Here is a 12,037-nt window from a genome sequence, read left to right as displayed (position 1 = left end):
TATGAATGATTGAATAAACCACTCAATCAATTTTTCATTTTCGTGTCATACCACCGAAGTGGACCATCCCGCATGGGATAACATGACACATGGTAATACCGATAGAAACAAAGACTAAATAAGTCATTGCTACATACTGTCACATACATGTTCCAAAAGAAAATAAAGAAATAAAGTAAGCATGTGTTACACAAACCACAGAACAAACATACAATAAAGGAGCTACCTATTAAACATATTTTTACATGATTAAAAATCTTTTAATTAGTTAAGAGTCTCCCAACAAAAAGAAAACAAAACAAAATTAAAGAAGCAATCAAAACCAATATAGTGTCCACTTTTTAGGTGGTGATAAATTCTGTGACAGCACTTCAGATGGGAACAACAACTATCCTTTTTGGATTTAAAAAATGACAAAAAGGGACTCAAAGGTTAAAATTTCTCGTGTGGACAGTCGTGTCTACTAAGAAAATACTGTCCTCCTATTATGTCCACATTCTTATCTAACCATGTTTCTATTTTCTATTGTATAATCTTTTATTTTTACCTGGAGGCAGATCATCAAGTTGGCGCTCTTGTGTTAGCACCCTGCTGAAGTGTTACTGTATGCATTTGTGGAAAGTATACCAGAGTGTATACACTGCCTACATAAACTGTGACCTACTGTATACTTATGAGCATGGAGTAGTGTTTGAGCGATCTTACATTATGCATTCGTGGGCTGAGTGTTTACCTTTCTCCAGATTGTTCACACTGAAAACCAATCTCTACTGCGACCACTCGGCTTTGATATCCTTTCTGTCATATTCAGCGCTTGAAATGAGTCCTTATGTGGCAATACAAAGTCCTTCTCTCTGTCTCTTCCAAATTCTCTGGAGACCTCAAGCCTTACTTTTACTCTTTCAGTTGCCATGGATACCTCCGGCAAGGCAGCTGATTGGAGGCAACAATAAACTCCGCTCTTCCAAGCCTTTGACAAATTTGTCTCCAAAGTGACGATCTAAGAGACTCCCTATATCTTCTCTCACACACTGACACAACTACTGTATGCACACACATATTGTACGTGGAGATAAACTCAGGCTGACGCACACACAGAGCGAGCAGCGTTGACCGTTGGATGACAGCGGAACAGCGATCAATGTAATCTCCTTCAGCACAATCCAAAGCCACTGTCATCATCTATCTATCTATCCCAGTGGAGCAGGGGAAATGTGTGAAATCAATTCTGCATTCATTTAAGGAGCAGCCAGCCACAGCGGTCTAGCTCCAGAGGTGACCCGGAGTGCTCCTGCATGGTCCTTAGCGGAGGCCAGCTCTGGTTAATAGCCTGGCTTCCACTGAAGCGCCAAAGTGCGATGATATGCTGTAGCGCTTTACTGAATTAAAAGGAAGAGTAGAACTCTCAATTCTGTACTGCACAAGTAAGGAAATCATTTGACATTTTGGGAAGTAGGCTAATTCATTTTGTTGCCCAAAGTTAAAAGAGGTGATAGATACCACTCTCATGTCTGTGCTGTAAATATGAAGCTACCATCAACAGCAGGTTAGCTTAGCATAAACACTGGAGAAAGGGGGAACTAGCTGGTTTTGGTCATAAAATAAGTAAGTGTAAAGTTAGTTTAATCCATCCAAACCCCAAGTGTAATAACAACAAGTGTGCCATGCTAAGAAATAGGCCTTGTTCCACATAACCTCTCATAAAAGTACACATCTTTGTGCTAAGCTAACCAGCTGCTGGCAGAAGCTTCATATTTACAGTACAGACACAAGAGTGTGTCAATCTTATCAAACTCTTGACAAGAAAGTATATTCTGAATAACCCTAACCCTGCCCTAATTTCAAAATAACCCAAACCTTATCCTTGAGCCCAACATTGTGGGAACTTGTATTTTGTCCCCAAAAGACAAACAAGCCCCCACAGTGTGACTGTGTAAACATATTAATGTCCCCACAAAGTAACAGTGTCCTGATTAATCCCACTTGCCTTGTCTATAGAGAAGTAGGCTAGCCAATGCAAAATCAAAGGATGACTGGCACTCATTGTCAAGTCCTTTACAAATATCCTGGGGTCCTCAGAAACCATCAGATTTATTGAGTGGCTCATTTTTGCTTCAGTATGTTTGTGGAAAACCTTGTTCAGTGACTTGTGTCTATAAAACTTCTAGCCCATATGGTTAAATAATTCTGAGCTGATTTGTTGTTTCACCCAAAAGTTGGAGTGGTCAAAAATATGCACACAGCTCAAAACTGCAATGATTTACAATTTCAGTGGGAGTTTCTCCTCATGGGATGCAGCCTCTCTCACTCAGCACTGGTTGTTACTGTTTACTGATGATGATACACCGGTTGCATCACACGAGTTCATTCATGTGTCTGAGTTTCTTAATGCAGTGGTCTTGATATTTGGGTTTCCCCCCTCGTTATTTTAATAAGGCCGCCAATGATTCACATCAACAATTCTTTTGTGAAAAAAATGCTGAATTAATTTGACCCCAGAAGGTCTGCAGTGATCAGTGAAGGCTTTGAGAAGAAAGTAATGCATGCTTATCTTGGTGTAAGGAGGAGATGATGAAACCTTTTTTTTTTTTTTTTTACAGGCAGGAGGTTGGTTTTCTGTTTTCCTCAATGAGTTGCTTGGCTGAATGGTGTTTTTAGATTTTACAGTAAAGGAACCAATTGGATGTAAACATTTGAAGGGAAAGTCAATTTTTCATAATAGCAATCCACAACAAAGAGTATACAAATATTTATTTGTGTTCCCTGTATTACATGTATGTCATCAATACCAAGCTTCCTAAACACAAATATGCATTGACTTAAGTGATGTGTGCAATGATGCATGAAGGCTGCTATGTGATTTTACAGCTGGTTTACAGGCACCGGTCACATACAGACCTGGATGAAGGGTTGAATTCGCACTATCTGAGAAGTATGTGTCATTGCCAAAAGAGAGACACTCACAACGTGTCTCTCAGAAAAATGGAGGAGTAACCAAACCAGCAATACAACAGACCTTTGTCATTTAAACAGCACAATGTTGGATATAATGACAAACTGAAAATAAATCAAACACTAATTCACAGAGCTCCATTCATTTCATTTCAGCTCATCTGACAGCTGAGGGATCAGTTCTTTTGAGTTTCTGTCTTGTCCTCAGGGTTGGATTAACCTCTAGAGGGCCCTGGAGCTGAAATGAGCTGTGGGGCTCTTATTCAGGTCCTGATTACATTTATTTAGGAGAATGCCCTTTGTAAGAATGATATCAACTAAAATATTACTGGTAGTTTGACTAGATTTTGAAACAGGGCCCCTCTTCAAGACAAGACAAGCTCCTTATCCTCTGAGCGGAGGACAAGATCAGCCCCCTATAAAAGGGACTAAATGACTATTATTATTGCCATGTTAATGCCATTGTTACACTGAGGATGCATATGTCATACGACACACTAGAGGCTAACAATGTTGTGTTACATGTCATGCCTGTTTTGCTTCCATGATGCTAGGATGCTGTCTAAAATCATACAGTAGAGGGGCATGATGCCACCAGTGTTTGGTTCTATGTATAAAAATGCAAAAGCAGCAAAAAGAAGGGACTTTGTATTGGCCTTAGCATGATCTCTGTGTAAAAAGAACAAATGTGTTTTCATAAACAGGTGGTAAACAAGCAAACCAACAGTTATCTCACAGCAGATATTTCCTGCTAGATAACAGACGTGACCACAGCAAAGCCGTGTAAAGTCGACAACGAGGGCCGTTTTCAGGTGGGTGGAAAGTTGAAGACTTTTTCACTGAAAGATGAAACAGATGCCTTGTCTCATTTGGATGGATATTTTTGGTAACCCATATGATGCAAATAGCAGCTGGCCACCAGGTATTCTCACATTATTGAATCTAGCCCCTATTCAAAAAGGTTTGGACACCCCTGATCAATGGTCTTTGGGCCCCTATGAGCCTGAGACCCTGGGGAAGTTACCCATATTTTCACATCACATTCAGAATTCTAAGGGAGGGTACAAAATTAGAACTTTTATTAAGCACCCTACTCTTTCTGGAAAATTCTTTCATTCACAAATGCAGATGCATGGAGACACAACTTTTGTTAGTGGTTTTTAAGAGAGACCTAGTTTTGTAGTACAAGTCACTGAAGCATATAAAAGAGAAAGGGAAAAAAACTTCTGAATATCATTACTGTAATGACTTAGAACTGTTTGAAGTGACCCCTCAACATCTGCCTTTGCTTTGTCTGTTCTTTTTTTATGTTATGTCTGTTGCCCTTTTTAGGTTCATCCGTTTTATGTGTGCTTCTCCATTCACTGTCTGCCCTATTTTGTTGTAAATGTTGTAAATAATAATAACAATAATAATAATAATAATAATAATAATAATAATAAATATTTAAAAAAGTTACCCATGTTTGCTACATACAAACAATACATAATACACAGTATTCAGGGAGGGTGAGTCTGTGCAGAGCGTTTTGGCGCCACCTACAGGCTCTGTAGAGAAGTGTTTCTTAAGATTCAGCTCCCAGTCTCTTAAATCGTAACAAAAAAGTCTAAACTAAGTTTTTAATTAATTTAATTAGCGTTATTTGCTCAAAGCTTGCATTAAGTGTCAGTCATACTCGCTGCTTTTTGTTAGTCGGATGGGAACTTTCAATAAGCTGGGAACTATTATCGTGTGGCACTACCGTTCCACCCGGACGTGTGAGCAAGTACACAGGTGCCCAGAATTGGTGTCGGCACGCCATTGTGGAAAACAGTTACTTTCACATTACTGACTCCTCGCTGTGAGCTTGTTCACCCAGTTGAGTTATTCCGAGTGAAATAACAAAAGAAGAAACTGACCCACAATGGCTACGGACTCCTGGGCACAGGCGGTGGACGAGCAAGAAGCCGCGGCGGAATCGGTAAACCTCAACTTACGCAACACGAGCTAACGTGTTGTTAGCATGTTTAGAGGATGCTTTGGCCTGTACTGGTTCAGTGTAAACGAAACTTAACTGCTTAGCCTTATTCCTTACAATAGGCAGTCTTTATTGACAGCGCTGTGGATAAATTGGCCTCAGCTGACAGTCTGCCTTTGTAACGTTGTTATTAACTTTAAAATGAAACTACCGGGTTGCCCTGGTTTGTCGTGAGAGCTAACTTAACTAGCTGCGTGCTCAATGAGTTACTAGCTTTAGCAGTTAGCCGGTTAGCAATGATGCAAGAGGTTTTAAAATAGCCCTATTGATGAAGAATCGGTCGGGATTTAGCCTCAGCTTGTGTTATCACGAGAAGCACAAACTGGGGCTCGTCTTGACTCACAATGGTAAGCATTATTCTGTTAAACAACTCTGTTTCACCTTATTATGTTTTTCCTTGCAGATCGGCAGTCTACAAATCAAAGACAAACCTGAGGAAAATGGTAAATATGCGCGAGCAAGATTCAGTAGTCAGAAAAACAGTAATCCCAAAAATGTTTTTTTTTAATGCAAATACAGGCTAAGTGTCATTTTTATTTCAGGCACGGCTGCAAATGCAACAGAGTCCAGCAGTGCAGCTGCAAAGTCAGAAGCTGAGGGAGAAAAGGGCACAGATGACGATGACAAAGGTGGGCAGTTTTTTATTAACATGCTACAAAAAATATTCATTCTCTGCCGAGGCTGGCTGATACTTTATTGCCTTTCATTGATATGCATGGTTGTGTCTTGAGCTCTAACATTCATCTGCAACACAACCTGTTTTTCCAGAGGACAAAGCGGCGCAGTCGTTATTGAACAAGCTGATCCGGAATAATCTGGTCAATAACACGAATCAAGTAGAAGTCCTTCAGAAGGATCCCAACTCTCCGCTCTACTCTGTCAAGTCTTTTGAGGAGTTGCGGCTGTAAGTGCATCTGTCATTGGCCATTTATTTCTCTTGTTGTCCTGCAATATTTTTGGAAACAGATATTAATTATCAGTATCAAGTATCAATGACACATGCATGTCATCAGAAATTAGGTTGAGGAGCCAAAATGTTCCCTTCAGAGCATAATCCATACCTGCTCCAGGAGACTTCTTCTGTTTGTCTGGTAGATCTTTTAAAGGGGAACTACACCCATTTTTAAAATTCATGTCATTTCTATGGTCAAAGACAGTCCATATCTATCAGCATAAATGAACAATATTAGTAGATAAGAGCAAAATCCAAAAACTAGAGTGCTGAAACTCAGATTTGTGATGTCATGACATAGGGTATAAAGTCTGGAGCTGCTCTGTGGAGAATGAATTGAGAAAAATGGATGACACTGAGAGCAGTCAGGGGATTGTTCTGAGTATATGGGTATATTTTCTGTTTCACAACAAAGAACACTGCATTGCAGTAAAGCTAATCTGGTTATAAAAAAGAAAATAAAACTCTGTGGATCCACAAAATTTGACTCCATTGTCTGTGGAGCAGCTTCAGACTTTGTACCCTGTAACATCACAAGTTTAAGACTTACTTCTCTGGTTTCTGGCTTTGAGAGAGAGTAGCTCATGTTCGCCATCATTGATTGAGTTTTCCTAGGCCACTGAAATAGCACATTGGAATTCTTCACTTAGGTGGTGTTCCCCTTTAAGACGTGAGCATACCTGCACTGAAATGTGTATACACAAACAAAGCAATGAGATGCCTTAGAAAAGATCTGTCTTTCCCAGAGTTGTGACATTTGACTATTTTCTCCTGCATGCAGCAAACCACAGCTGCTTCAGGGCGTGTACGGCATGGGTTTCAACCGGCCATCCAAAATCCAGGAGACTGCCTTACCTATGATGCTGGCCGAACCGTGAGTATATTTTGCACTGCACATAAATGTTGTGGAGTCTTCTAGCAAAGCATTATGTGTCAAAGGCTCACTGAAATCTTTCACCCTAGTTTCTATACAACTTTGACATTAACTTAATCACACCTCTTTTAAATAACTTAAAAATGTAAGATTAAAATAATAGCCCATGGCACCAGGTACTAATAAAGGGAACCAGTAACTAATGTGCCACCTTTGCCTGCGTAATTTGCCTAATTCTTTGTTGCTTCCAGTCCACAGAATTTGATTGCCCAGTCGCAGTCAGGAACAGGGAAAACAGCTGCCTTTGTCCTGGCCATGCTCAGTCATGTAGATCCCAACAACAGATATCCCCAGGTTGGTTTTTGCTTCTCTCACTGTTTTAGAAGATCTCCAATTGGTATGTGTGACATGCTGTTCAGAGTATCCAAGGACCTCGTCCTACCCGTCTTTCACGTTGTTACCCTTGATAACTTGAACTGAATGTTGAAAGCTTTTATGGCTTCCTAAATCCCCTTTTCCCATTTCAATCCTCTCCATCAGTGCCTGTGTGTGTCACCCACGTATGAACTGGCACTTCAGACTGGCAAGGTAATCGAGCAGATGGGCAAACACTATCCTGAGGTCAAATTAGTCTACGCCATCAGAGGAAATAAATGTAAGGCTTCTCTGCTCTCGACAATACTACATCTACACTACAACAGATCATGAAAATATTTTCAAATTACACTCTGTCCATTATTTATGTAGTTCCTATTGATGACAGCATAAATGTGGCTGAGAGATGGCTCCTGTATGTTGATGAGAGCTCGTTTCTTGTAAATGTTTCAGTGCAGCGGGGCATGAAGCTGCAGGAACAGATAGTTATTGGCACACCTGGTACCATGCTGGACTGGTGTGGAAAGTTCAAGTTCATAGACCCCAAGAAGATAAAGGTGTTTGTGCTGGACGAGGCTGACGTCATGATCGCCACACAGGGTCATCAGGACCAGAGCATCCGCATCCAGAGGTCAGAATAAACAGTGTTAGCACACACCAACAGAAGAAGTGCTTGTGTCTAAATCTAAAATAAATAAATGAATAAATCTTGAGTATTTGTATCATGTTCTTAAGGAAGTTCACTTAAATTATGCATCAGTTATCTTGTAAATTGGGTTTTTTCAAGCTGAGTTTCTATAATCTCTTTTGACCTTCATCTACCAACCTTTCACTCCTCTTTTCTCTGTCACACAGGATGTTGCCTAAAAACTGCCAGATGCTGCTGTTCTCAGCCACGTTTGAAGAGTCAGTGTGGAACTTTGCCCAGCGTATCGTGCCTGACCCCAACATCATCAAGCTGAAGAGAGAGGAGGAGACGCTAGATACCATCAAACAGTACTATGTGTTGTGCAACAGCAGGGAGGAGAAGTTCCAAGCCCTCTGTAACATCTACGGAGCCATCACCATCGCCCAGGCCATGATATTCTGCCATGTGAGTTAATTCACTTCACACTCATTCAATTTATATTGTCATATATTATGTGTAGTAAAAACGATGATCCTCACATGGAATCTAGTTTTTTTTTTATATGAATAAAGAAATACAAATTTCCTAAGTTCCTCTTCTGCGATCCTGTCAGCAAACCTGCTGCTGCAGCTGTCGTAAAGCTTTTTCTCTGTGTGTCCATATGTCAGAAAAATAACTTGGCAGCACTAGCTGATTTACTGGATTAGTTTGTTTATTTTACCAACACTTGACTCGCAGGGCTTTGATCATGCCGTGAATCTTCCTGTAAATCACCCAGTCTTGCCAAGTTGCGTTTTCACATTAGGTGCTTTGTGCAACTAGCTTGCAGATGAAGTAATGAGAGCACTTTGTGTGATTCAGACAAGAAAGACTGCAGGCTGGCTGGCAGGGGAGCTGTCCAGAGAGGGCCACCAGGTGGCACTGCTCAGCGGAGAGATGCAGGTGGAGCAGAGGGCTGCCGTCATTGACCGCTTCAGAGACGGCAAGGAGAAGGTCCTGGTCACCACAAATGTTTGTGCTCGAGGTAAGGACCAAGTGTCATCACAATGGGCAGAATCAACAAGACTTTCTATTAAGCTGTTGCATACACTGAAAAGCAAATTTTCTCCATAATAAATACTATTACTTCAACCTGCTTTGTTGGATATGGGTAAAAACACCCTTTAAATTAATCTTTTCATTTCACATTTAATATGGTGGAGTACAGAACCACAACAAAACTATTGAAATTCTTACACACGGCACTGTTGTGATCCATTGTAATGGGAGCTAAATTTCCTTGAAAAATATAAGAAAAATTAAATTAAAAACCTTTTGTAGTGGAATAAAATATGCATTTGTTAGATGCACATCAGTAAAAATACAAATATTACAGTATTGCCCATGTACATTGTTTTTCGTTATTGTGATATTTTACCTTTTCTCCACTTCTCTTACATTCAGGTATCGACGTCGAGCAGGTCTCTGTGGTGATCAACTTTGACTTGCCAGTAGACAAGGACGGTAACCCAGACAACGAGACGTACCTGCACAGAATCGGACGCACAGGTCGATTTGGCAAAAGGGGACTGGCTATCAACATGGTGGACAGCAAGATGAGCATGAACATCCTCAACAGGATCCAGGAGCACTTCAGTAAGTCATCTGACTGTGACCGACATCCAGTATTACATCCTCCTCATCCTATCCGGTTACTCACTCACCAGAGGTCCTCCGATCCTGTTCAGCAGCTGTTACAAACACTTTCTTATGCACACAAACAGTAGGATCACATTGATTAGTATATTCATTCTGTTTTTGGTGACGTGTGCTTATGCTTAAAGGAATACTTTGTCCCAAATTACCATTTGTATATCAGTTACTCAACCCACGATATGTTGATTGCGTAAAAAGAAAAAAAAAATTCTCTTGTGCCTCCATGGTGACTGAAAAATTCAAAAATTAAGAATTGAGGCAGCGGTAGACGAGCAGCTCCCGTGTTCAGCGAGGTGAAATTACTGTTTAAGTCAGTTGAGTCTGGCTTTGAAGAGAGCTTCGATAATACTTTACGAGTTGTGTGAGATTCTTTAAACAGATGGTTTGATGTCATTTCGCCTTTGTTAAACATGGGTCCTGTAGGCATGTGAGAAAAAAAGTTATCTTCTTGAATTCAACTTAAAAAAGATTAAGTAATCAATATATAAGTGGTCACATGGGGAATGAAGTATTGCTTTTAACAGTTGCTTAAAAAAACAAACTCCAGTCAGGACATTGGTTGCTTTCAGTAATCAGCCATATATCAACCCTTAAAATGAATCCCACCATTTTCTATTGTTTCTCTCTCTGCAGGCAAGAAAATTGAAAAACTAGACACAGATGATCTGGATGAAATCGAGAAAATCGCCAGCTAAAGAGGACGGTGTTTATCGCATGAAGGATGCCAGCCCGACTCCCCCTCCCCTCTTGGCTCTCTCCAAGGACTGTACGCTCCTGCAGTGTTTTATGCTTTTATTTTTTTAGCCGTCGGAGAAAAGAGAAAACAACCACAAACACAACATATGTTTACACGTGGATATGTCTCCTCTCAGACGAGTGTTTTGTAAGTCTCTGGTACATACCCCATTTCACTCTTTGTACTCCTTTGAATAAAGTCTATGAGTTTATCGCTGTGTATCGTGGTGCTGTAAAAGCAGCCGTAGTCGACTCTGTTACTGAACACACTTGGAGTGAAAAACACTTTTTGGTGTTGCCTGTAGTGGTGGCATGATACAAGCTATTCTGTAAAGAAACTCACAAAAAATCCTAATGGAAAAATAACCATTTTATGTGCCACAAAGTTTTTAATTTTAAAAGGAACAAAGTATAATCGAATGTACCTGTATCATGTAGACTATTACAGCATTTATTGTGACGACTAAACCTCAGTACAAAGGGTGAAGTTGGGTATGCTGCTCTGAGTGGTAGTTTAAATCATTAAGATTGTTATTGAGATGGTGATGGTTGGGTTTCAAGGGTCTATGCAAACTTATCAACCTGTGATAGCTATTCTCAAATACTATCAACATGTATTCACGTGACAAATTAATCCTGAATTAACCTCAGCTTTAGCATCAGGGTGTGTAGTCAAATGCCAAAAAAGGCTGCCTAGAATGATAATACACTACTAACTCCAAGTCATGGACATTTAGATATTTCTGTTTCGCCAGTAATCCATCATCAGCCAACCACACATCTCACTCGCATGTTATTTATATCATTTTAAAAACCATATGGCTGTTATCAGGACAGGCTTGGCGCGACTGTCGAGCATTAATCATTAGTCGTCTTTTTCCTTCATTTGTCTCGTAAAACCTCATTTCAATTCAAATGTGGCCATTATGTGATCAGTTTCCCTTTGTGTCTCACTGTCCCACACAATCTTTTCAATCAGGGTCTCCAGTTTGACTTAAGCTCAGCTACATTCTTCACCTAGACTGTGCTGTTAAGGATTGTGAGTTTAAAAAAAAAAAAAAAAAAAAAAAAAACTAAACGCAATGCCTTCCTCAAGTGCATTATACTATATACATATTTTGTTTCTAAGACATTGGGCTTAATATTCTGGCTAACACTTGAAATTTTGATTATATATTGAATTATGAGCGTCTTTAGGATGTGTGAATTATCTTGAAACCAAATGCTGAATTGACTTGAGGACCTATGCCAATCAGATTCACTGTGTTGCTCCAACATGGTCGCATGGATAGAAAACATGTACTTGTGTACATATATAAACAATTTTTAGGGTAAATAAATAGTGTGGCTGAATTATTGACAGTTTGTCACTTCTAAGAAGTGCAAAAAAAAAAAAAAAAACATTCCTCATGAGGTTCAATTTTGACAGACACAGCACTTCGAATACGGTGAGCCTAAACCAGTTAACCTTTCATCAGTGGATGACTGTAGGAAATTATAGAAACAGTGCGATGTCTGGTGTATTTGATCAATGCGCTGGAACATTAAGAGCAGTGATTGGTCAGTCTGAACCTTGTACAAACCTCATCTGGCTCCCACCAGCACCGAGAAGACTGCTGGTGGTGGTCCGGTTTTAATGGACTGTTTACGGACAATTTAGCCAAACTAGAAGCAAGTGAGAGTGCGCTGAAAATCCACAAGAATGCTCCGTGAAGACTTTCGGGTAAAGAACCAATGTATGCAGTTTATTTGGACATTTGGATGTATACATTATCAGTGAGAGTGTGTGTGCACTTTGTTGATCCATAT

At 40.0% G+C, this 12,037-nt stretch overlaps 1 protein-coding gene across 1 annotated transcript; it reads left to right on the top strand.

Moving 5' to 3' along the window:
• The first annotated feature begins 4,706 nt into the window (after nucleotides 1-4,706).
• On the top strand, nucleotides 4,707-11,306 carry ddx19b (DEAD-box helicase 19b). The gene is made up of 12 exons (XM_049573481.1): nucleotides 4,707-4,912; nucleotides 5,373-5,412; nucleotides 5,512-5,598; nucleotides 5,738-5,873; nucleotides 6,703-6,795; nucleotides 7,047-7,149; nucleotides 7,336-7,450; nucleotides 7,624-7,801; nucleotides 8,026-8,263; nucleotides 8,660-8,822; nucleotides 9,242-9,433; nucleotides 10,127-11,306. The coding sequence occupies exons 1-12, from the start codon at nucleotides 4,856-4,858 to the stop codon at nucleotides 10,186-10,188; spliced, it is 1,464 nt and encodes a 487-aa protein (XP_049429438.1). The 5' UTR covers nucleotides 4,707-4,855; the 3' UTR covers nucleotides 10,189-11,306.
• Nucleotides 11,307-12,037: the final 731 nt, after the last annotated feature.

This window comes from Epinephelus fuscoguttatus, linkage group LG1, assembly GCF_011397635.1.
Source record: "Epinephelus fuscoguttatus linkage group LG1, E.fuscoguttatus.final_Chr_v1".
In the NCBI taxonomy this organism is placed as follows: domain Eukaryota; kingdom Metazoa; phylum Chordata; class Actinopteri; order Perciformes; family Serranidae; genus Epinephelus; species Epinephelus fuscoguttatus.
This window is presented reverse-complemented; position numbering and strand designations above follow the sequence as displayed.

Bases quoted from the DNA above. Each gene is read 5' to 3' on its own strand.
- ddx19b (XM_049573481.1), top strand. From the start codon at position 4,856: ATGGCTACGGACTCCTGGGCACAGGCGGTGGACGAGCAAGAAGCCGCG. The intron at 8,264-8,659 runs GTGAGTTAATTC...TGTGTGATTCAG, and splicing joins AGGCCATGATATTCTGCCAT to ACAAGAAAGACTGCAGGCTG. The intron at 9,434-10,126 runs GTAAGTCATCTG...CTCTCTCTGCAG, and splicing joins CAGGATCCAGGAGCACTTCA to GCAAGAAAATTGAAAAACTA.